This window comes from Muscardinus avellanarius (genome assembly GCF_963383645.1).
Source record: "Muscardinus avellanarius genome assembly, chromosome: 4".
Classification (NCBI taxonomy): domain Eukaryota; kingdom Metazoa; phylum Chordata; class Mammalia; order Rodentia; family Gliridae; genus Muscardinus; species Muscardinus avellanarius.
In genome coordinates, this window is record NC_137789.1 from 146,918,828 (window position 1) to 146,944,333 (window position 25,506).

General features: G+C 38.0%; 1 protein-coding gene across 1 annotated transcript in view; it reads left to right on the forward strand.

Annotated features, from left to right (window-relative positions):
• Positions 1 to 25,506, forward strand: part of ATRNL1 (attractin like 1) — a gene marked incomplete at both ends in the record, with an annotated part of 644,309 nt that overhangs the window by 44,012 nt on the left and 574,791 nt on the right. The window contains 2 exons of the mRNA XM_080694289.1: positions 3,662 to 3,749; positions 7,498 to 7,753. Of these exons, the coding sequence (XP_080550415.1) occupies positions 3,662 to 3,749; positions 7,498 to 7,753 (344 nt within the window). The remainder of the gene's footprint in view (positions 1 to 3,661; positions 3,750 to 7,497; positions 7,754 to 25,506) is intronic.

Consider the following 25,506-nt stretch of genomic DNA (forward strand, 5'->3'; position numbering starts at 1 on the left):
CTTGGGTTCAATCCCCAGCACCCTTCCCTTCCCCCAAAAGAAGTGATAGCTGATTTATCTTCTAGAGTAGAATGTGGGGTGTGTGTGTGTGTGTGTGTGTGTGTGTGTGTGTGTGTGTGTGTTTTGCTGGGAATTAAACCTAGGGCCTCATATATGCTGCCCGTACACTCTACCACCAAGCAATGCCCTTTGCCCCAGAGTAGAATTTAATTGGGGTATAGATGTTATATTTAAAAATAAAATCATTCAGTAAGTAATACAAAAGTTCTCCATTCACATGTTTTAAGGTAGAGACTTTTATAGAATATATATACATTAGTATTAATGGCAATTAACATGCATTCATGAAAATAGCAATTTTTTTGAATACCTCCGTGTGCTTGGTGCTTGGGATATATCAGTAGCTGTAACACATGTCCTTGCCTGTGTGACCTTAATAAAAAAAGATTGGTGATGAAAAATTAAGTATACTTAATGAGGTAAATTGCGTACATACATATATATGCATCGCTAGATGAGTGGTAGGTAGGTTAGACGTCAGGAATGTCACGGGGAGGGAGTCACAGTTCTGAACATGGTGGTCAAGGCAGGCTTCACGAGAAAGGTGAGAGCGGTGCAGAGGCTCAGAGGCCGCCAGGGCGTGGGCACAGCTGTGATCTGTAGGTGCGAGAAGGAGCCAGACCAAAGCTCAGCATAGGAGCTTTCAAAGTATTAGAATAGCAATGAGTAGGCGCATGTGATTTGTATGGCGTTTGTGAGAGGCATCAGTTAGTTCAGTTAGCGGGGTCAGAAGGAGCCAGGCTGTGGAAAGTGTTACAGATGTTTTGGGAGTTATGGGAGTTATGTTTTGACTCATACTTTCAAACAGTCACTGTGGCCACTCCATTGAGAATATGTAGGAGTTTGGGGTAGGGTAGAAACAGGGATTGAATTAGAATGAGGTTGTCAAGTGAATGAGTTTCAGAGAGAGAAGTAATGAGAGCTGATCCATGGCACCACATTTCTAGGCATTTGGGGGGAGGGGAGACACCAGCAAAGGACCAAAGAGGCGATCAGTCAGATCGAAAACCAAGAGACCGCAGTGTGTTCAAGGCAAGGAAGAGACATCGGAGGAGCAGGGGGTGGCCGCAAGTACCAAATGCTGAGGATTAACCAGGGTAAAAAAAAAAAAAAAAAAAAAAAGAGGTCAGAAAGGTGGCCATGGGTGTAGTGTGAGGAGGATGAACTTAACAAAAACAGTTTTTCTGGAGTGGTGAGGTTAAAAGCCTGATCAGAGTCACAGAGGAAGATAGGTAGAATGAGGACAATAAAGAAATGGGGCAGCTGGGCATTGTTGGCACACATCTGTAATCTCAGTATGTGGGAATGTGGGAAGCTGAGACAGGATGATTTTAGGTTTGACAGCAGCCTCAGCAACTTAGTGAGACCCCGTTTCATAAACAAAAAATAAAAAAGGCTGGGAGTAGAGCCCAGAGACAGAGTACTCCTGGGTTCAAAGCATATTACCACAAGGTGGGGGGGAGTACAGAAATCAAGCTGTAGCTTGGAGATGTGAGCTCAAGAGAAATTTTAATTTTTTATGTTTTGATTTTGTGTATATTGATGGCAGTGATCTAGTAAGGCCAAAAGATGGTGATATAGAGGCAGGAGGGCTCCTGGAGTGTTGTGAGATCTACTGCACAAAGAACACTATGAATAGCTCATTTATAGCAGAGGTCAGCCAACTGCAGAGTTGGGCCCAGGGTCTGGGAGCTAAGAAGTTATTTTTTTCTCTTTCATTTTCAATGAGGTGTAAAACAAGCAAGCTAACAAAAACAAAAGAGGAAGACTGCAAAACCAGTGTGGTCTGCAAAGCCCCAATTAGGTACCGTTTGCGAGCCCTGCTTTGTGTTCCGTTGCTGGGGAGCAGCAGGGTGACTGCAGGTGCCTGGCAGGAGGTGGATGAGTGTGTGAGTCCTGCAGGTTCTGTTCTGACTGACCCCCTCTTGTCATTCGTATCATACGCATACATCTGACAACTCCAAAGAAGGAACTAAGTGAAACAAGACTGAAAATCATTTGGTTCATCCTTACCTTTTCTGCAGAGGGGAAATTTCTGGCTTTTCCTGATGAGTTAGGGGCAGAAAGAGAAGTGAGATGTTAATAGCTGAGAGTGAGCTTCTGAAAGCAGTGATCTGTTTCTGGCCTGGGTGCTTCCTCTTCTGTGTTTTGGCAAATTAAGATTTGAGTATAGTCCCTTGTAGTGGCACATGCCCGCAAGCCCAGCAACTTATGAGGCTGAGGCAGGATGATCACAAGTTCAAGACTAGCCTGGGCAACTTAGTGAGATCTTGCGTCAAAATAAAATAACAGAAAAGGGCTGGGGATGTAGCTCAGTGATACGGTGCTTCTGGGTTCAATGTCTGGGTTCAAGTTCTATAAATAAAATAAAGAATGTAGGGTTCAGTGATAACTCACCTGGAATTCTAAGCTAAGCATCTAGAATTTTAATTTTTTTTTTTTTTTTTTTTGGTGGTACTGGGGTTCCTGGAAACCCTTCTACCTCCGGGCTACATTCTCAGACCTATTTTTAATATTTTTATTTGGAAACAGGGTCTCTTAAGCCTGCACGATTCTCCTGTTTCCGCCTCCCAAGTGCGGGGATGACAAGCATGCACCACCGCGTCCGCTTGAATTTTAATTTTTGTATGTAATATACCAGTATAAAAATGCTAATTTTCCTTTTGTGTCCCATAACCCAAGAGTAGCTTATTTTTTTATAGGAACTTCTATGCTATTGAGTTTTTTGCATAATTAAAAAATTATCAGTAAATAAGCTATATTTGTGCATAGAAGTTGGCTGTGTGTGTGTGTGTGTGTGTGTGTGTGTGTGTGTGTTAGTGGGGATTGAGATTGAAACAAGGGGCATTCTATCTCTGAGCTACACTCCTAGCCATTTTTAATTTTATTTTTTGTTTTAAAACAGGGTCATGCTAGGTTGCTGAAGAGTCTTGCTGAATTTCTAAAGCTAGTATCCAAGCTGCAGTCTTCCTGTCTTAGCCTCCCAAGTACTGGGATTATAGTCTTGTGCCACCTCACCTGGCTGAAAAGTTGGCTTTAAATTTCTTTCTTTCTTTCTTTCTTTCTTTCTTTCTTTCTTTCTTTCTTTCTTTTTTTTTTTTTTTTTTTTTTGGTGGTACTGGGGTTTCTTGAAACTCTTCTACCTCCTGGCTATACTCCCAGACACCTATTTTTTTTTAAATTTTTATTTGGAAACAGGGTCTCTTAAGCCAGCGAGGCTGGCTTTGAACCTGAGCGATCCTTCTGCCTCCGCCTCCCAAGCTCGTGGATTACAAGTGTGCGCCACCGCGCCCGGCTAAATTTTTTTTTTTTTTAAATATAGAAGAGCTCACTACGTTTTATGCCAACCAATTAATTGAAGTTATTAAAGGCAATCAGACAAATTCTAGGACTTCCCAAGTTCATGGATATTATACATCCAGGTGATTCAATTCCAGTTTAGAGTACACATTTCTTAATAGGGCGCGTGAAAGGATGAGTGTTTTAGTTTAATTTATTTTGAATATAATAAGAAATGGGTACAAATGAAGAAAAGTATATGCAAGCTAAAGAGACTGAAAGTGAATTCTAGCTTATGATTTTTTTCTTTTCTTGCTTTTAGTTATAATTTAGAAAGCAGTATATGGAATGTGGGAACTCTATCCAGGGGACCTCTCCAGAGATATGGACACTCTCTTGCCTTATATCAGGTATGGCTCCTGCTTTTTACATTTTGGTCAGTCCTCCCCGCCCCAAGAGTATACTTTGGCGGGGAAGAGAAGATATTCCAGGATAGCGTTAGTCTCTGCCTTGTGTTTGTCTTCTCTCTGGTGCCACACTGCTTTGGTTACTTTAGCTTTGTAGTAAGTTCTAACGTGTGTGATTTCCAGCTTGCTTTTGTTTATCCAAGATTGTTTTTATAGCTATTCAAAGTCTCTTAATACTTATATGGCCGAGGTTGGTGGCGCACGCTTGTAATCCCTGCATTTGGGAGGCTGAGACAGGAGGATCACAGTTCCTGGACAGCCTCAGCTATTTAGTGAGGCCCTTCGCAACTCAGTGAGACCTTGTTTAAAAATAAAGAATAAAGCCAGGCGTGGTGGCGCACGCTTGTAATCCCCGCGCTTGGGAGGTGGAGACAAGAGGATCGCACAGGTTCGAAGCCAGCCGTGCTGGCGTAAGAGACCCTGTTTCAAAAATATAAAATAGGTCTGGGAGTGTAGCCCGGAGGTAGAAGGGCTTCCAGGAACCCCAGTACCACCGGAACAAAAAAAAAAAAAAAAAAAAAAAAAAGAATAAAGCCAGGCGTGGTGGCGCATACTTGTAATCCCTGCGCTTGGGAGGCCGAGACAGGAGGATCGCGCAGGTTCGAAGCCAGCCTCAGCTACTTAGTGAGGCTCTCAGCAACTTAGTGAGACCCTGTTTCCAAATAAAATATAAAATAGGTCTGGGGTATATAGCCTGGAGGTAGAAAGCCTCTGGGTTCCACCCCCAGTACCACAAAAAATAAAATAAAATAATAAACAATAAAATATAGCGCTGGGGGTATAGCTTGTAGGTAGAATGTCCCTGGGTTCCATCCCCAGTACCAGAAAAAAAAAATTGTATAATTCCGGTGGTTTTAGAGTGTTCAGAGTTGTGCGACCTTTTCTTACAGATTTGTGTAAGGTCTCAGCAGTGTTGTGTAATCGATTTAGAATATTTTCATCACTTGAAAAAGTAAACTTACTCCCTTTAGCTGTCTTCATACCTCTTCAACCTCCCCGACCTTAAACAATCACAAATTTATTTTCAGTCTCTCCAGATTTTTAACTCTATACTGGACATATTACATGAATTAGATCATAGCCTATGTGACTTACAATTGGCATATTTGACTTAGCATGATATTTTCAAGGTTTAACCCTGTTGTAGCACACATTTATTTACATATATCTCACTGTTTCTTTCCTTTTTGTGATTGAGCAATAGACCATTCTACAGATATGCTATGTTACTTCCACCTTTTGTCTCATGAGTAACAACGCTCTCTCAATGATCATTTGTGTACAAGTTGTCATGTGACATGTTTTTATTTCTCTGGAGTGTATGCATAGCCACAGAATTCCTCGGTTAAATGTTAACTCATTAACCTTTTGAAAATCTACCAGTTTTCCAAAGTAGCTGTACTATTTTATACTCCCGCTATCCACGTATGAAGGTACCCATTTCTATACCTTCTTCCAAGATTTGATAATATCTATATTTTTAATTAAAGCCTCCAGGTGGTCTGGAGTAGTATCTCATTGTGGTTTTTGTTTGTATGTATTCAATTGTATATTGTTTTTAAGGAAATTACCTGTTTTAAAATTAGATTATCTTTATTGTTTGTAAGAGTTTTGGTATGTTCTGGATAAAAGTCCTTATCAAATATATGGTTACAAATATTTTCTCCCACTTTGTGGGCAGTTTTTTATTTTCTTGTTTCTTTTGAGTGCATACGTTTTTTTATGAGTCTAATTTATCTTTATTTTTCATAGCTGCTACTTGTGATTTTGCTGTCATATCAAACAACCCCTTGCTAAATTCCAAGTCATACAGATTTTCTTTATTTGTATTCTTTTGTGAGTGTTATAGTTTCGGCTCTTAAGCTTAATCTTGTGTATGGTGTACAGTTGGGTCCAGCTCCATTCTTTTGCATGTGGCGTTTAGTCCCCAGAGCATTTGTTGAGGAGTCTCTTCTTTCCCCTTTTAATGGTCTTGGTACTCTCATCAGAAAGATCAGGCAGCTGATGGATGTATCAGTTTATTTCTGAACTCTCAGTTCTACTAATTATGCCAGCACGACTCTGTCTTGACTACTTTTGTTTAGTAGGAAGTTTTCAAGAAATGTGGATCCTCTGATTTTTTTTTCTCCTTTTATAGAATTTTCTGATCTTCTACATCTCTTGCAATTTTATATGAATTTTAGAATCAATTAGTCAATTTCTACAAAGAAGCCGGCCGGGATTCTGAGAGGAGTTGTGTTGGAATATGTAGGTGGATTTAAAGAGTATCGTCATCTTAAGATGGAGGCTTTTGACCCCTAAACATCAAATATCTTTACTTTTAAGAATTTTCAGCAATATTTTGTAAATTTTAAAGTCTTAAACTCTTTTTGTTAAATTTATTCCTAAGTATTTGTTCTTTTTGACACTGTTGTCAATGAAATAGATTTTCTTGTTTTATTTTTGGATCACTCACTGCAAATGTATAGAAATACAATTTAATTTTGTACCTTGATCTCATATCTTGTAATGTAGCTGAACTTATGCATTAGCTGTTTTCATAGCTGAGAGTTTTTTTTTATACATAAGAACATGTCAACTATGAATAGAAATTTTATTCTTCAATTCCAGTGCCGATCTGGATGTCCTTAATAGCTTTTGCCTGTTTGCCCTGCTAGACCCTCCAGTGAAATATTGACTAGAAGTGGCAGATGTGGGCATCCTTATTTCTGAACTTAAAGCATCCAGTATATTCAGTATTTATTATCAGTATTTTAATATATATTTATTATCAGTATTTTAAATATAATTTTTCCTGTACAGTTTCCTTAGATGCCTTTGTCAGGTTGAAAGGTTTCTTTCCATTTATTCCTAGTTTGTGGAAATAGTGATTTACATAATTTATGATGATTTAAAATAATTTGTATAATTTATAACCAAAAATTTACCAAAGATGAACTGAAGGTATGAATATTTGTCTACAGTCTGCGAAATGGTAATGAAAATGTATTTTACCAATATGATGTATGAATCTAATGCACCAATAAAAAATTTTAAAAAAAGAAAATATGTTTTACGTGATGCACAAATGTAGTCTATCTTTTGGTGAACAGGGTTTGATTTAAACACTGAATAACTGAGAATAGCACAAAGCAGTACAAATAGATGATAAAGTTAAATACAATAACTGGAGATTCAGGTTACTCAGTATGAAGAAGACTGCCTATGAGCAATGTTAATGAGCAGCTTAGTCTGTTACTTTTCTGTTGAATGGGAGAGGTAAATTATTTTTAGTTATAGAATTACTGCATCTTTAAAATTTAAGTTTCTGATGAGCTCACTGAGTTGTCCTTAGTTCAGTGTTTTCTTTGTATAGGATAATTAAAACACAGTTAAATGACTATACATTGCAACCATTCACATCCTAGGGAAGTGATCTACCCCTGGGCCATCTCTTCTTCTCCCATTGCAGCCATTTAAAAATGCCTTAAAATAACTTTATGAAAGCACAGCTATGCCCATCTTTTGTAGGTAAAAATATTATCATTATTTATGTATTCTCTATTTGACTTTTGACAGATAAGAACTTTGCCTTGTGAGTGTTGTGAGGGTTACTAAAATGTAACGTTTAAACATAGCCTTTATTTTAGACTGGTGTGTATTTCTAAGAGTTAACTGTTTTGTCTATTAATATATCTATTCTGACTTACAGGAAAACATCTTTATGTACGGAGGCAGGATTGAAACAATTGATGGCAATGTCACAGATGAATTGTGGGTGTTTAACATACACAGTCAGTCGTGGAGTACCAAAACTCCCACTGTGCTCGGACACGGCCAGCAGTATGCTGTAGAGGGACACTCGGCACATATTATGGAGTTGGACAGTAGAGATGTTGTCATGATCGTAATATTTGGATATTCTGCAATATATGGTTATACAAGCAGCATACAGGAATACCATATCTGTGAGTCCCTTTAAAAATGTAATTTCTTTCTTGGTTGAGAATATTCTTATTTTTAATAAAAGCTTCATATCGATTTAGTCAACATGGTGAATTCTTTGAGATCAAATTTTAAGCTATTAATTGATGGCTTTTAATATAGTCCTTTTAATTGTGTTAAGATTTTGTCCTTTAATATGTAAGTACATCCCATTAGCCAAATGAAGGAAAGTGTTACATACTGTTCGTATTTCCCAAGAGTTGAAATATTTTTAAATTTGAGAATTTCCAACAGATGGTGCTATTTCCTTGCATTTTTACTGTGCCTGCCATGACTTCAGGATTTTTAATTTGCTAGCGTTCCACTGCTAATCTTACTCCTGTATCTTTTTGTATGCATTCCTCCTTCGCGGTGAGCTTCCCAAGGGTCATCTATTGGCTTTTAAGAGATTATCTTTGTGTGTGCGAAGGCGACTAGGACAGTCTACATGTGACTTTCTGTACCACAGCTTACCCTTTTTGTTTTTCTGATACTTGATTTTTTTTTTGCATTTTTATGACATTTTCAAGCTGTGGTAATCTTTTTATTATTTTAAAATTTTCGACAAATACATACACCATGGTTGCTATTTACATTCAAGAACATACTCTATTTCTGCCTCTAACCAGTGTAAGGAACTGTATTGTTCTGGGTGTGTGTTTGTACAACTATTTACAGTTATTGGGTAGTCTTTTCACGACAAGTCTTAATTGCAGACCACCATTAACAGTAGGGGATGCGTGTGCTTGGAGGAAGACTCGCCTTCACAGCTCCCCTGCAGGCCTTTCAAGTGACTTTCCTTTCCAGATCCTCAGTCCAGAGGATGGAGGCGGGATGTGCCTCCTCCCTGTGTTTTGTTACAGTCCTACTCTGTTCTCAATCCTTCCTCCTCTAAATCACCCGACACGGAATCTCATGTGGTCAGACCCCGCAGACTTCTGCCTGGCCTTCCTGGCCTCACCTTTTGCTTCTCAGGCCACTGTATTTTATGTCTTTGAGGATTTAGCTATAACTCAGTACATATCAGTCAAGTATTTTTATGACCTAAATATCCACATAACTACTTCTACTACTGGGTCTCTTAATTTACGGCTCTCTCTCCCAAAGACCTTGTTTCCATCCTCCTTGACCCACTGCTCCCATCGCCACATCTGGACCTTGCCCTTCAAGGATGACTGATTCTTGCCAGCTTATTCCTTCTGGTCCTCACACTCTGACAGTCCTTCGGCCTTTCCAGAGCTTCTAGTCCATAGGCCCCCATCACTTTTCCCGCTTCCTCCCATTCTTTCTTGCATAGGCTTCTTACCTTTCCCAGGCTTAAGTTTATATAACCTTGAGTTGGTGCTTACTGGTGTCTGGATTTCTGTCGGTCTTACGGTCTAGCCTGGCTTCTCTTCCAACTCCGGATAAATATTCATGCATTTTTTTCCTCTCCGCAAACTGTAACTCGGTCATCACTTTCAGCTGACACCTTAGTTCCCATTTACTAGAACATAGACGTAATCAAAAGAGAACTTGTAGTGGTGGGCACGCGTTGGAGTGTGATGTGGAGAAACGGTGCTTCTGCTGCGATCGCGAGCTCACGGTGACAGGAAGCCAGCATGGCTGAGTTACGTGAGTTGTTTGAATGGGCCCAGGAGTTATTTGTAAAAGAATTACAAATTTTCTATGTAGAAGGGCTGTTCTTTTTCTGATTTTTTATTAATTTTTGGATATTTAAGAGTGTTCAGGAATGTTGTAGGTATTATTCCTATTCTTTTGTAACTTGCTTCGATTTTTCTTCTGGCCCAGTTTTCATAAATGTTCTATAGGTACCTGAAAAGTAAATCCTATAATATATCCATATATATATGTATATATATATGCATATACATATCTTCACTTAATTGCTTATAAAATTTAGGCTCTTGGTGCTTTTTTACACTTCATGTTTTTATGAAAGTTGAAGTCTTAAAATGTTGGTTTATTTCTGTCTATTTCTCTTTGTATTATTTGGAATTTATGCTTGTGGAAATTGCTGTTATGGATAATTATCTGTTTGTTGTGAATTATAGCCTTTAATATTATTAAGTGATTTGCTTATCTAATGATTTTTTCATTTGAATTTTAGCTCATCTTTCCCCATACAGTTACCCATTCCTTTAGTATTATTGTTACAAATTAGTGTTTCACAATCAATTTTTTTTTTGCGGGTCTGGGGATGGAACCCAGGGGCATTCGACCTCCAAGCTACACCCCCTGCCCTATTTTTTATTCTTTATTTTGAAACAGGGTCTCACTAAGTTGCGGAGAGCCTGCGGAGCTGAGGCTGTCCACGAACCGCGATCCTCCTGTCTCAGCCTCCCGAATGCTGGGATTACAAACGTGCGCCACCACGCCCGGCTTCAGAATCACTTTTTAAAAAATTACCTTCGATTACAGAAGAGTTAGATTTTGCTTTGTAATTTCTATCAGTTCTTGTATGTTTCTGGGCACGTTTACATTTGTTGAAGTCACTTTGCCTTCTTTTCTTTGGTTTCAATTCTAGCTCTTCCCACTGGCCCACCCCTTCCCTTGCTGGGAATGCGACTTGGGGACCTGCCGCCTTCTGCCCCCCACGCCTGGCTTCTCCCCTTCCGCTCTGCAGTGCCGGGGCTCCCTGGGCTGCTCACTTGGTCTCACTTGCTCCCTGCACAGACATGCACACACATCTAATCTGTTTTTTTTTAAGCCTTCCTAGTTTCTCCATAAATACATCCTTTTTATTTCACTGCACCAGTCTCCCCTTTGTTTTCCTTGTACTTTATGTGTTTTCTTTGGAGAAAATGGGAAGATTCATAACTAGACGATTAACCATACTTATACTTGAAATGTAGGTTTGGACTTTTAAGGTTTGCAAGTGAATCCTTAGCTACATATAAAGTTAACCAATACCTTTACTCTCTGTTCAACCTTTCATTTACAGGCCGATGTTTTCTACTATTTCAGTTTTGTTTTGTTTCAAGCACCAATGACATTTTTATCACTCTATGTAGTAGGTTGGGGTAAACAAAGCTTTCTCTAAAATATCACATGACCCTCTGGGTCATAAGGTCTCTGTTAGGACTACTCAGTCTGTTGTTGTTGTATGAAAGTGGGGCCAGAGTGGCCAGGGCGGCACGTACCCAGGTCAGCACAGCTGTGATCCGGTGAAACATGAGGTCGCCAACAAGCTGTTGGCCGGAGTCAACGCTTGGGCTTCACTTTGCCTGCATAATCATTGAGATTTTCTTCTTTATTAAACGGCAAGTTAGTTGATGAGTCTCTTGGATTATCTCCTCCCCAACCCATCCATTCTTTAGCTGAAGATGTTTCATTCACTGTGGCTTGATTTATATGTAATCGTGTAGATGTTTACCTACAGAATATTTAGGAAAGTAGCTTATGTGAAACACACACATAGAGAATTAGAAGGGAATTTTTTTCATGAGATTACCATAGATATGTGACTATCAAGTGCTTAGGAGCATCAGTGACCAACAAGCTTCATGTGCAAAATAATTGTTGGAAACATCAGGAGAATGCTTGACAGCGAGATCAGCTCACAGTGAAGCCTGCTAGTGCTTTGTTTGAGTCACAAAGTGGAGGTGTCCTTTCTAAGTGTGTAACATGAAGTCTTGTTAACCAGCAGCTGTGTTCACCGCCCTTTTCATTTTCTGAAAGTGATTTCAATTTCCCTTGGATACCCGTATCTTTGTTTATAAATGAATATGCTACATGTTATGATGTGAAAATGTCCCCTCCGACATCTATGTTGAAGCATGGTCCCTGTTGTGGTGGAGTTGAGAGGTGGGCCTTGAGGACGTGATTATGTCCGATGTTTTCACCTTCATGAGTGGGCTAGTGCCTTCTGGAAGGGCAGGTAGGAGCTAGCATAAGCCTTTTTCACCCTGTCTCTTCTGCCACGTAAGGACGCAGCATTTGTCTCCTCTACAGGGCACAGCAAATAAAGTACCACCTAGAAGCCGGGAGAGCAGCCCCCATCAGGCACTAAGCCTGATGGTACCTTGACCCTGGCCTTCCCAGGCTCTAGAACTGTGAGAAATTTCTGTTGTTTCTAAATTACCAGTCTGTAGTATTTTACGATAGCATCACAAATAAGCTAAGGTAACACATATGCCGCTTTACTTTACATAGGTGTTCTTCCTGTGCTTTCATTCCTTTTCTAAGAAGTTAACGTTACAACAGGAATTATGTAGTATACCTCTTTGCATGTATACTTTCTGGTAAAATGTTGTATATCAAATGCGTGATAATTATTTTTGGATGAATGAATAGGGTTTTCAGCACATATTCCTTAAAAGTGAATCTGTACATTTTTTGATGTTTTCGAGGTATACTAATAGAGTTATTTTCATTGTGTATCACACATAGACACTGTCTAGTGTTGATTCGTAGTCTTTTGCTTGGCAGTCATCCTTCATCTTTCTGGACCCATTCTGCACCCTTTTCTACCCTGGCTCCCAGTTGAGATTGGCCATCGCAGGTGCTGGGCGGAAGAGCCGCGTGTGGAGCTGAGCGGGGCTGCGGTGTCTCTTCCTCCAGCTCCCTCCTCCCGCGCCATCTTGGGTTGGGTGGAGTGCTCCACTGAGGCTGAACTGTCAGGTTGTATTTCTCCTATCACTGACTCTATGAATTCTGAAAGTCATTCTCTCCTTTTGCCTTTTAATGCCAAGAAGTGGTAAAGGCTCTCTGCTGTGACAGTCCCAAGATATTGCCTGGCCACACCATTATGAATATCTTTTTTTGTAGCTCTGTAAGATTGTCTGTTTTGAGCATATTATCTTTTTCCTTTGAGTACCCTAGCTAATACAGCTACTATTGGCTCTAGAGATTCAAGTACAACTTTTTACCAAATATACCTTCATATATACTTTTCCCGGAAGCTGGGAAGGAGAAGTGTCTTGTGAAAGGACTCTCTATATAAAATATTGAGAAAAATGTCAGCAGAAATATAAATCTTTTGCAATAGCTCAGAGGTAGGCCCTTAAGTCCATTTCTACTACTCTTAGTATTGATTTTTTTAAATTTTAGCACCATTTATATTTTATTTTAACATTCAAAATTGATGTATTTTCTTAACATTTATCAAGAGTATTACCTATTTTAACATTTTACAAATAGCACTCGTTTTCTTACTTATTCTTTTCTAAAAAACGTGTTGGATATTCTTTAAATTTTGTACGTTTATTCCATCTCAACTCTATTTGGTTATTATGTTGTTAACACAGAAGCAATCGATCATGTCTTACTAGCAAAACACAATAAAAGTATATTTGATAGGGAGTTATGTAAAGAAACAATCATTTGTTTTGTTTACTTGTTATTGATTTTATAAAAAGCAAATCATATTTTATACCATTTCTTGATGCTTTTTTGATCTAATTTATCATGGTATTGACAAGATTTATCCAGGCCCTCTTTTTTAATTCGTGCATTATAGTCATACAGCTTAACAGAGTACAAGATGGTAGAGGCATACATGCATACATCAATCATTTAGCCCTTCCCGAATTCCCACCCCATTTCTTCTCTTCTTTCTCATGTTTGGCTTAGTGATTGACGTTGATATGTTTGTGAATGTTCCTTAGGGAATTTTCCTCTTTCTCCCATCACCATCAGTTAAGTCACTTTATTTTCTTATCTATGGTTTTCCCTTCTTCTTGAGTTCCTCCTATGATCTGTTTTCTCCCTAGCTTCTGAATATTAGGGAGAGCATCTGATATTTTGCTTTTTGTGACTGATTAATTTTACTTAGCATAATGTTCTCCAATTAATCCATTTTTTCCACAAATGACAAAATTTTATTCTTCTTTATGGCTGAGTAAAATTCCATTGTGTACTTAATCCACAGTTTTATAACCCAGTGATCTGTTGATGGATATCTTGGCTGGTTCCATAGTTTCACAATTGTGAATTGTGTGGCTATTACTATGGATATGGATATGCATGCATTACTTTGGTAGTTTGGTTTCCATTCTTTTGGGTAGATACCCAGAAGTGGTATTGCTGGATCATATGCTGGTAGATTTGTTCTTCTTCTTCTGAGGATTCTCTATACTATTTTCCAAAGTGGTTGCACTAGTTTGCAATCCCACCAACAATGTTTTAGAGTTCCCACTTTTCCACATCCTCACCAGCATTTGTTGTTGTTTGTGTTTTGAATGATTGCCATTCTAGTTGGAGTAGAGCGAAATCTCAGGGTAGTTTTGATTTGCATCTCTCTAATTGTTAATGATGTTGAACATTTTTTCATACATTTATTGGCCAATTTGAATTTCTTCTTTTGTGAAGTGTCTACTTAGTTCACTTGTTCATTTTTTAAAATTTAGTTTTATTATTTATTATTTTTTTTTGGGTGATTCTGGGGCTGGAACCTAGAGGCTTTCTACCTCCAGGCTATACTCCCAGACCTATTTTATACTTTATTTGGAAACAGGGTCTCACTACGTTGCTGAGAGCCTCACTAAGTAGTTGAGGCTGGCTTTGAACCTATGTAATCCTCCTGTCTCAGCCTCCCAAGCGCGGGGATTACAAGCATGAGCCACCACGTACGGCTACTTGTTCATTTTTTGATTGGTTTGTTTTCTTAGTGCCGAGTTTCTTGTGTTCTCTGAATATTCTATATATTAGTCCTCTATCAGAGGAATAGTTGGCAAAAGTCTTCTATTCTTTCAGCTGTTAGGTTCTTGATAGTTTCCTTTGCTGTACAGAAGCTCTTCAGTTTAATGCAATCCCATGTATTGATCTACCTTTTAATTTCTTGTGCCTTTGGGGTCTTGTTGAGGAGGATTTTACCTGTGCCAATCTGTTGAAGTATTGGACCTATGCCTCTTCAAGGAGCTGCAAGGTCTCTGGTCTGATCTCCAAGTCTTTGATCCAGGTTGAATTGACTCTTGTACAGGGTAAGAAAGTTGGCTTTATTTCCATTTTTATGCATATAGTTAACCAATTTTGCCCACACCATTTGTTGAAACATCCATCTTTTTTCCAGTGTATTTTTTGGTCCCTACATAAAAAAAAATCAATTGTCTCTAAGTATGCGGATTTGTTACTGAGTTTTCTATTCTTCTCCACTGGTTTATTTGTCGGTTTTTGTGCCAATACCATGCTGTTTTTATTACTTTGGCTTTGTAGTATAGTTTTAGTCAGGTATTGTGATGCCTCGTGCTTGGTTCTTGTTGCTGAGAACTACTTTGGCCGTTCTGGATTTTTTTGTTGTTGTTCTTGTTGTTCCAAATGAATTTAAGGACTGACTTTTCTATGTCAATGAGGCATGACCTTGGTAATTTAAAGGGTGTTGTGTTGACTCCATTTCTCACTTTTGGAAGAATGGCCATTTTGATGATATTTATTCTGCCTATCCAAGAATATGGAAAATCTTTCCATCTCCTAAGGTCTTCTTTGATTTCTTTTTTCAATGTTTTATCATTTTTTTTTCTTTGCAGTACTGGGGATGGAACCCAGGGGTGTTCTACCTCCGAGTTACACCCCCAGTCCTATTTTTTGTTCTTTATTTTGAAGCAGAGTCTCACTGAGTTGCAAAGGGCCTCACTAAGTAGCTGAGGCTGTCCACGAACTGTGATCCTCCTGTCTCAGCCTCTGAAATGCTGGGGTTATGAGCATGTGTTACCATGCCCGGCTTATAATTTTCTTTGTTCCTCCTTGGTTAAGTTTATTTCTAAGTATTTTATTTTTTGTGGTATATCCTGAGTGAGAATGTTTTCTGGATTTCTTTTTCAGTGGATTTATGGTTGGTATACAAGGACAGCTTCTGATTTTTTAAGATTGATTTTGGATCCAGACTCTTTGCTGAATTGTTGATCAGTTCTCTAAGCCTTTTGGTTGAGTTTGTTGGGTCTTCTTAGTATCATGTCATCTGCAAATTGGAATAGTTTTAGTTCTTCTTTTTCTATTTGTAATTTTTTGATTTCTTTTTGTTGCCCTATTTACTCTGGCTAGAGTCTCAAAGTCTCAAGTACTGTCTTGAAAAGAAGTGGCGATAATAGACATCCTTGACTTGTTCCTGGTTTTTTTGTTTGTTTGTTTGTTTGTTTTTTGGTGGTACTGGGATTCCTGGAAGCCCTTTTACCTCTGGGCTACACTCCCAGACCTATTTTATATTTTTATTTGGAAACAGGGTCTCCTAAGCCAGCACGGATGGCTGGCTTCGAACCTGCGCGATCCTCCTGTCTCCACCTCCCAAGCGCGGGGATTACAAGCGTGCGCTACCATGCCCGGCTTGTTCCTGTTTTTAAGGGGAATTCTTGCAGTTTTTCTTTTTCTAATGTGATGTTGGCTGTGGGGCTAATGTGTATTGCTTTTATGGTGTTGAAGTATGTTTCTTCTATTCCAATTCTCTGCAGTGCTTTTAGCATAAATGGGTGTTGGATTTTGTCAAATGCTTTCTCAGTGATTTCTATTGAAGTCATTTTTGTCTTTAATTTTATTTGATGAATTACATGGATTGTTTTTCATATGTTAAACCAGCCTTGCATTCCTGGAATGAACCTTACTTAGTCTTAGCGTATGATTTTCTTGACATGGTTTAAAAAAATGTGTGTTGCTAGTATTCTGTTTGGCAGTTTTGCATCTTAATTTCATCATTGATACAGGCCTATAGTTTTTTTTTTTTCCTTGAGCCGTCTCTATTTGATTTTGGTATTAATGTGTTGTTGGCTTTATAGAATGTATTTGGAAGAGTGCTGTTTCTTTCTATTTCAAGAAATAGATTTAAAAGTTTTGGGATTAGCTCTTCTATAAAGTGAATTTGAATTTGTAAAATTCACTTGGGAAACCATTTGGTCCTGGGCTTGTTTTTGGTTGATGGTAGGCTCTTTATTGCTCTTTGGTTGCTATTGATCAGTTTAGATTTTCTATATCTTTTTTATGCAGTTTAGGAAAGTTGTATTTATCTAGAAATTTGTCAATTTCTTCCAGATTTTTCATTTTGTTGGAGTATAGTTTTTTCTTTTCTTTTTTTTTGGTGGTACTGGGGATGAAACCCAGGGGCCTTCTACCTCTGGGCTACACTCCCAGACCTATTTTATATTTTATTTGGAAACAGGGTCTCACTAAGCTGCTGAAAGCCTCACTAAGTAGCTGAGGCTGGTTTCAAACCTGTGCGATCCTCCTGTCTCAGCCTCCCAAGCGCGGGGATTACAAGCGTGCACCGCCACGCCCGGCTGGAGTATAGTTTTTCAAAGCTTCTGATAATCCTCTGGATGTCTATGCTCTCAGTGGTAATATTTGCTTTTTCATGCCTTACTTTAGTAATCTGGATTGATCTTTTTTTGGGTAGGTCAGCTAGTGGCTTATCTATCTTGTTTATTTTTTTGAAGAACCAGGTTTTGGTTTTGTTAACTTTATGTATTCTTTTATTTTCTACTTCATTTATTTCTACTCTGATTTTAATAATTTTCTGGTTTTTTTTAAATTGGTTTTGAGGTTAGACAGTTCCTGTTTTTCAAGGACTTTGAGGTATGTCATTAGGTTATGTTCTGATTTCCTGTTCTTATGTGGGCACTCAGTGCTGTGAATTTCCTTCTTAATACTGCCTTTACGGCATTCCAGAAGATTTGATTATTGGGTCTCCATTTTCATTTGTTTCTAGGAATTTCTTAATCGCACCTCTTTTTCTATGACCCATTTCTTGCTCAGCAGTGTGGTGTTCATTCTCCATGTGCTTATGTGTTTTCTCTGTGTCTTCTTATAGTTGGACCGATCTCTAGACAAAAGGACAATAAAGGTGCTTTAGACACCATAGGCTAAATGGACCTACTAGACACATACAGAGTAGTCTACCTAACACAGCAGAGTTCACGTTTTTCTCAGTTGCTCATAGAACCTTCTCCAAAATAGACCACATCCTGAACTACAAAGGGAACACTAGCAAATTTGAAAAATGTGACATACTCCCCTGCATCTTTTCATCCAGGCCATTCTTGCTGCAGTTAACTCCTGTGCATTGCTGTATTTCATTCATTGTGTGACTATACCATAATTCATTTGCTCATTTTCATTTTCCTATTCATGAGCATTTGGGTTTGCGACTTGGTAAAATTTGTATTCAGTAGCAATTTTGAGACATAACCTGATAAAGCTATTGTATTTTAAGAGATAAAGAAGAAAAACTTTTAGGATCTTCTAGGAGAGATGAAATATTTTATAAGAGCAAGAGATTTAGACTAGCATCAAATTCTTCAAAAGCAATAAACAAATCAAGACAACCATGGAACCATTTTTTTCAAGAAACTCAAGGAATAAAAGTGTGGGCCAAGGGTTTATATCTTGCCAAACTGTACTTCAGGTGGCGAGTCTGTTGAAAACCTAAGTAAAGCTATGTAAATTTGGTAAATAATGAATAAATGGGCCCTTACCTGATAAATACACTAGGATACAGTTATATAGACCTTTTCTTAATATACTTTTATTGGTGCATTATAGTCTCACATGTTTTTAAAATAAAAATTTAAATAGTAAATAATTTGGGCCTTGTAGCCTTCTCAGTATATTGATTCCACTGTCATGATTCAGTTCTGCCACTGAAACTGAATACAGTCAGCCATGTAAAAGACATATTTGAATGAATATAGCCATGTTTCAATGAAATATTTTATACTTTTATTGGTACATTGTAATTATACATCTTGGTGAGATCCAAAGTGATAAAGACATAATGCACATAGCACTTGGTGTGTTCCCAATAAAATTCTATTTACAAACACAGTTGGTGGGCTGGATTTGCGGATCGTACTTTGCCAACCCCATCCTAGAGAAGAGCTTCATTCAGTGAAAAGCTGCATGGGGACCCTTCAGGTAGAAGACTAATGGAGAACATTTCATGTGTTTAATTTCGGAGCTAGAACTAAAACTAAAGTGGGAATATGGGCAGATGACTAGTACACACAAGTTATAGGCTCTTTTCAAGTCAAAAGAATGCAAGAATGGGAGAAGGGAAAAAAGGAAAGCAAAAGAAAAATGTTACTGAAGTGTACGTAACAAGTAGGATCCCAAGGCTATCATTACACTGTTGCTGTCCCAGAAGGATCTAGTATACCCCATTTTAATTTTTTTAGCTTTTTTTTTCTGAGCAGATCTATTTGTGATGACTGTTATTTCATTCATTCTTGGAAGTTTTCCAAATAACAAAGAGAATATTTACTTATTTAGAGCATTTACTCATTTAGAAAATGTAAACTAATTTGTCTGTAATAAACAGAGGGGTTGAAGACCCTTTTATAAATGTAAGACACACCATGGGATCATAGAGTTATTTTCTCTATATTCTGAAGCATTTTGCTGTTTAATCTTCCTAGGAAATAATGTTACTTATCAGTTACCCCAAACTATACTAAGAAAATTAAATGAACCGGAAGATAAGAGATTGCTTAGAAAGATGCCCCTGCTATAAAAAAAAGCATCTTTCTATTTTCTTATTGCAGTGCCCAAAGTACTTTATAACCTTTGAAGAAAGCATAAAAGAAGACTTACTATCACGGTAGCCTTCCTTCAGTTTCTTTTGATTACATTTTGTAATTTAGAATTTTTTAAATTTTTTGCTCATAATGGCAAAGAGAAGAAATTGAGAGATTTTTTGTAGTTGTTAGAAAGCTAAGAAAAATACAAAGAGATAGATACTAACACTCTAAAGCCTATGCTCGTGAAATTGATCATTTACGTTAAATCTCAGACTCAATCTTCAGAAAATGATATGCTAAATTAATTTTTCAAACTAAAAAAAATGTGATGAGAAAACAGTATTTTTTCTTTTACCATGTCTAGGCCCCAATGGTTATTTGATATGAAAGAGTTTTTCTGTATTTCATTTCTTACTGGAGTAGTATAAAGTAGTTTTCACTTCTATCCTTTCTTCTACAAGTTATTTGTAACAGGACTTGATAACACAAAGGACCCTTTGAACTATGGTAAATACTGATTGCTGTTGTTTCTCATGGACTGAGGATCGAGACGGATGAACTAGATAGTCACGTAAGAGGAAGAATTGAGGGCACGACACAGTATAAGTACAAAAGAAACCACTAGAATAAAGACACACGATTTCCTAAAACAAAGAAGACCCCTAGTGGAAAAAACAAACAAAAATGACTACACAAATGATTATCATAAAATTATGTGACAGAATTGGGATTCATAATACCAGTACATGTGAATGGAATGGACTTGCTCGTTAAAAGAAAACATCCTCAAATTGATTGACCAAGAAAAACCCAACTCTGTGCTGTGTAGACCGGAGACACCGAGGGCATATTGATTCAGAAAGAATATAAATGAAGGAATGGAGACAGGGACTGTCTTATTAGGAAAATATTATGAGAGTAGAGTTTTGATCCTGATGGTGAGAAAGTGATGTTCAGGCCACTACAGCTTTGTATGAGACAAGTACACATTATACTATTAAAAGCCATAGTTCGCTGTAAAGATACATGTATATAAAGATACTGTATGTATAACCCAGCAAACACCTGTATAAAACGAACTACAGGTGATGAAGAGAACTATCTTAACTGTCACTACTAAGCAGGCAAGCATTGTTGTCAATACACAACAGGACAAAAATAAGAGGAGATGCCGGGCGTGGTGGCGCACACTTGTAATCCCAGCATTTGGTAGGCTGAGACCAGAGGATCACGGTTGGCAGACAGCCTCAGCTACTTAGTGAGGCTTTCTGCAACTTAGTGAGACCCTGTTTCAAAATAAAGAATAAAAAATTGGGCAGGGGGTGTAGCTTGGAGGTCAAATGCCCCTGGGTTCCATCCCCAGACCTGCCCCCCCCCAAAAAAAAAAAGAGGAGATAATGAGAACCCCCAACAACATCCTGTGTGGGGTTGACATGAAGGATATATATTGAAAATACAGCTTGATTATAGGGAATGTTATGGAAAACACAAAAATTGGTGAAATATCAAGATGCAAAGAAAACATCATCTTTCAGAAAATGAAGACAAGCCGGGCGTGGTGGCGTACACTTGTAATCCCAGCATTTGGGAGGTAGAGACTGGAGGATCTCAGACTGAGGCTGTCTCAGGACAGCCTCAGCTACTCAGGCCCTCTGCAACTTAGTGAGACCCTGTTACAAATAGGGCTGGGGGTGTTGCTTGGAGGTAGAATGCCCCTGGGTTCTATCCCCAGACCTGCAAAAAAAAAAAAAAAAAAGCCATTGAAAATACACACCACAATTTTAAATAAACCTTTCTATTTGGTGAAAAGAGAAATATAAGCAAATATAGAATTTCTGAAAGATAATGAGATAAAACATTTAAGAATATTGCATATGGTTAAAGTAGTTAAGATATTGCTTGGTGAATGAAAATACACACATCCTAAGCTTAAAAAGCTAAAAAAGGATAACTAAATATGCAAAACTACCATGAAGGGAATAAAAATAAAGTTTGTGGTTAATGATGTAAGAACAGAAAAACAGCAGATAAATTTAGTAAATTATGAATCTCTTTTGAAAAAATAGACAAGCTCATTAAATCAAGAAAGAAGAATAATCAATAAGGTTTGTCACAAGGGGGAATGATACTGTAAGCAAGGATATTTTTAAAAGGGCTACTTTGGCCGGGTGTGGTGGTACATGATTGTAATCCCAGTACTTGGGAGGCTGAGGCAGGAGGATTGTGGTTCTTGGACAGCCTCAGCTACTTAGTGATACCCTATTTTCAAAATAAAGAATAAAAAACTAGGGCTGGGGTGTAGTTGAGGTAGAATGTTCCTGGATTCTATCCCCATTACCACACACACACAACAAAGGGCTATTTTGTATACATATGTAAATAAATTTGAAAATTTAGAAGAAATGGATGACTTCCTTAAAATAATATTTCAAATTTTAAGCCAGCGGAGATGAAGTTTATGTAGGGCAATTTCCTTGGATAAAGTGGAGGAAGCACCAGGCCTAGATGATATTACAGACTAAGTTTAGCAAACCTTTAATAGCAAGATAGTCCCAGAGCTTTGCAAAATTTTTTAGAGAGTAAATATGGAAAATTTCAAGATTTGTTTTGTAAAGCAAGAAGTTTTACCACTTAAGCCCAATATAGTCAGCCTCCAAACAGAAAATTATAGAAATATGTGATTAAAAATAAATAACTCTTAGTAATTATAAAGATAAGATCCTAAATAATATCAAATGAATACTGTAATACATAGTAAGAAAAGAGTACAAACCTTAATTGGATATATAACCAAAATCCAATGAGAGTTATATTGAAATATGTTCATAAATTTCACTTTTAAATAGGTTGAAAAAGAAAAATCATGAATATCTCCATTGGTATTAAAAATTTCATTCCTAGCCGGGTGTGGTGGCACACACTTGTAATCCCTGCGCTTGGGAGGTGGAGACAGGAAGATCGCGCAGGTTCAAAGCTAGCCACACTGGCTTAGGAGACCCTGTTTCCAAATAAAAATATAAAAATAGGTCTGGGAGTGTAGCCAGAGGTAGAAGGATTTCCAGGGACCCCAGTACCACCAAAAATAAATAAATAAATAAATAAATAAATAAATAAATAAATAAATAAATATAAAAATAATTCCTAATAGATACTCTTGAAAAAATGGGAAAGGATGCCTACTCTTTCAACACAATATGTTAAATGAATCCCAAAGCTGTCATTTTATGTAGTTTTAAAAATTTTGTTTCATGTATACTTTTACTGGTGCATTTTAGTTTCACATCATAATGTGGTTCAGAAGGGGAGGTAGTGGGGAGGGAAGCAAATGTTTCTATTAGGGTCAAGATCTAAATAAAGATGTTTACTATCTCTAGTGCAAAATAGCCCGTATGAATTACTAGGCTTTGTGTAAAAGAATAAAATATACTTAGGCCTGTTTGGGCAAAAAGGAGCATAGCAAGGATCATTTATTATTAACTTGATATTTCTAAGGGATAATGGGGAATGTGAAAAGGAGATGACAGTGTATTTTTCTGAATTAAGAATAACTTTGGCCGGGCGTGGTGGCGCACGCTTGTAATCCCCACGCTTGGGAGGCAGAGACAGGAGGATTGCGCAGGTTCGAAGCCAGCTGCGTGTTCTGGCTTAGGAGACCCTGTTTCCAAATAAAAAAATGTAAAAATAGGTCTGGGAGGGTAGCCCAGAGGTAGAAGGGCTTCCAGGAACCCCAGTACCACACACAAAAAAATAATAATAACTTTGCCGGGCGTGGTGGCACAGGCTTGTAATCTCAGCATTTGGGAGGCTGAGACAGGAGGGTTGCAGTTCACGGATAGCCTCAGCTACTTAGTGAGGTCTCTTGTAACTCAGTGAGACCCTGTTTCAAAATAAAGAATAAAAAATAGGGCTGGGGGTGTAGCTTAGAGGTAGAATGCCCCTGTGTTTCATCCTCAGTACCACAAATAATAATAATGATAATGATAATAATTAATAATAATAATAATAATAATAATAATAATTTTGACTTTTAGAAATCTTACTGATTTTTAGAAGCCCTTTGATCATTTACATTTTAAGAATTAAAATAAGGGAAGGAAGAAAAAGACTCTAAAGTATGCTTCAGATGAATGACACAGTCATGCTTAAAGAGGGGGAGAAAAGAATAGTTCAAGTGATATTTAACAGAGTATTTGACAGGGGCTCTTGATCTAGGTGTCGATGTAAGAACTGCAAACAAATCTCCTGGGCTTGTCTTTTGCAGGTTTTGGTGGACTAATTTTGAAGTTATTTTGGGTATATTATAAGACTGAAGAAAAATGAGTAAAGAGGTCAATATTGGGAATTGCTCTCAGCGTGGAAGATGGGTGATACCCATGTGACCCGGGAAGACAAGGAACACCCCTTCTCTGGATGGGTTGGAATTTTAATATCGTGATGAGTTTATGATTAGACAAATAGATAGTTGATGTAGATGCAGGTTCTTCTGGTTAAATACCCCAGTAGTACTGAGCACAGAGGGCACCCACATCTAATTGCCCAATTCTATGCCTCTTTGGAGAAATTGCTGATTCTAGTGCTATCGTGGGGAAAATAAAAACGATCCTGGAATATCTTCAAATTAAGGACATGCTCAGGAAAGTAATGGATCGTGTCAATTGGCCAGCGGAGTCAGCTTGAAGGGAGTCCTAGTGGTAAAATCTCACACAGTATGAGTTTCAAAATAATTTAGGAAAACAATAAATTGTAGACTATTAACGGAGAATCCAAAAGCTTACACTGACAGTGGACACAAATAGAGGGGAAGAGAAACTTTTCGTTGTTTTCATTTTAGTAAAATGTCAACTGGTATTACTGAAATTGAAAAGTCATCATTTTGCAAAATTTGCCCTGGAAAATAACCCTCACTGATGCTCAGTGTCTGGGGAGGGCAGATTTTTGATGAGTTGTGCATGTTATTTAATTGTCTTTCCTACACATTGTTTATTAAGTACATGGGAAAATGTAATTATGTCCTTGAGAAACATTAATACCTTGTCTGGGTTATCAAAGTTAACGTTACAAATTGTGGGGACCTGGATGCCATGCATCTGGATGCGATGCCCGGGAAGGAAACGTCATTTGCAGAGGGCCTCTGCAGACTTGTTCTGTAAAGTTCCAGATAGTAAATATTTTCGACTCTGTGGACTTTACACTTACTGTTTATTTACTCAGTCTGCCACGAGAGTGCAAAAGGAAGCCGTGTATACAGTATCTAAATGGATGCAATATGCCTAAGTCCCAACAGAGAACCAATGGAATGGTGAAATATTCGCAAACTGTACATCTATTTGGGTTAACTATCCAAAATTTATAAGGAACTCAAACAGCACCAAGAAAACAACTGGATTAAAAAGTACTCAAAGGGCCCGACTAGACATTTCTCAAAAGAGCATATGCAAATGGCCAAGAAACATGAAAACCTATTCAAGATTACCAGGGCAATGAAAATTAAAGACCCAATGAGATATTATTTCACACCTGTTAGAAGGGTTGGGGTAGCCAGGCGTGGTGGTGCACGCTTGTAATCCCCACGCTTGGGAGGCAGAGACAGGAGGTATCTTGCAGGTTCGAAGCCAGCCACGTGCGCTGGCTTAGGAGACCCTGTTTCCAAATAAAAATATAAAATATAAAGATAGGTCTGGGAGGGTAGCCCGGAGGTAGAAGGCCATCCAGGAGCCCCAATACCACACACACACACACACACACACACACAAAGAAGGGTTGGGATAAAAAGTTTTGGCAAAATAACATAGAAAAGTTAATACTTGGTGAGAATTTGTTTTTTCTTCACAAAAGTGAGCGGCATGCTGGATTTGACTCGTGATTCATAGATCGCTGACCCCTGGCTGATAGTATTCTGCGTGGGATCGTCTAACCTGAATCTAACCGTGAAGCATTACTAGACAAATGTCAAATGAAGAACATTGTATTTGCAGAAGCAGGCGGGCTTCATTCTTCAAAAATGTCAATGTCTTAGGAGACAAAGAAGGGCTGAAAAAGTGTTTCAGATTAAAGAAGGCAAAAAAAACAAGACAAGAACATGCTGATGACTGGTGTGCCATGTAGTGGTGACAGCCAGTGATTTCAGACTAGATTGTATACCGGAGAAAGGAACCCTAGGAAGGATTCTGTAGCTCAAATCAGAAATTAAAGCATTGTATTAAGTGTTGAATTTCTTGAAGCTGATACCTGTCATGTGGTCATGTAAAATGAAAGGGCTTCTTCTTAAGAAGTATACACCAAAATATATGGGAATAATG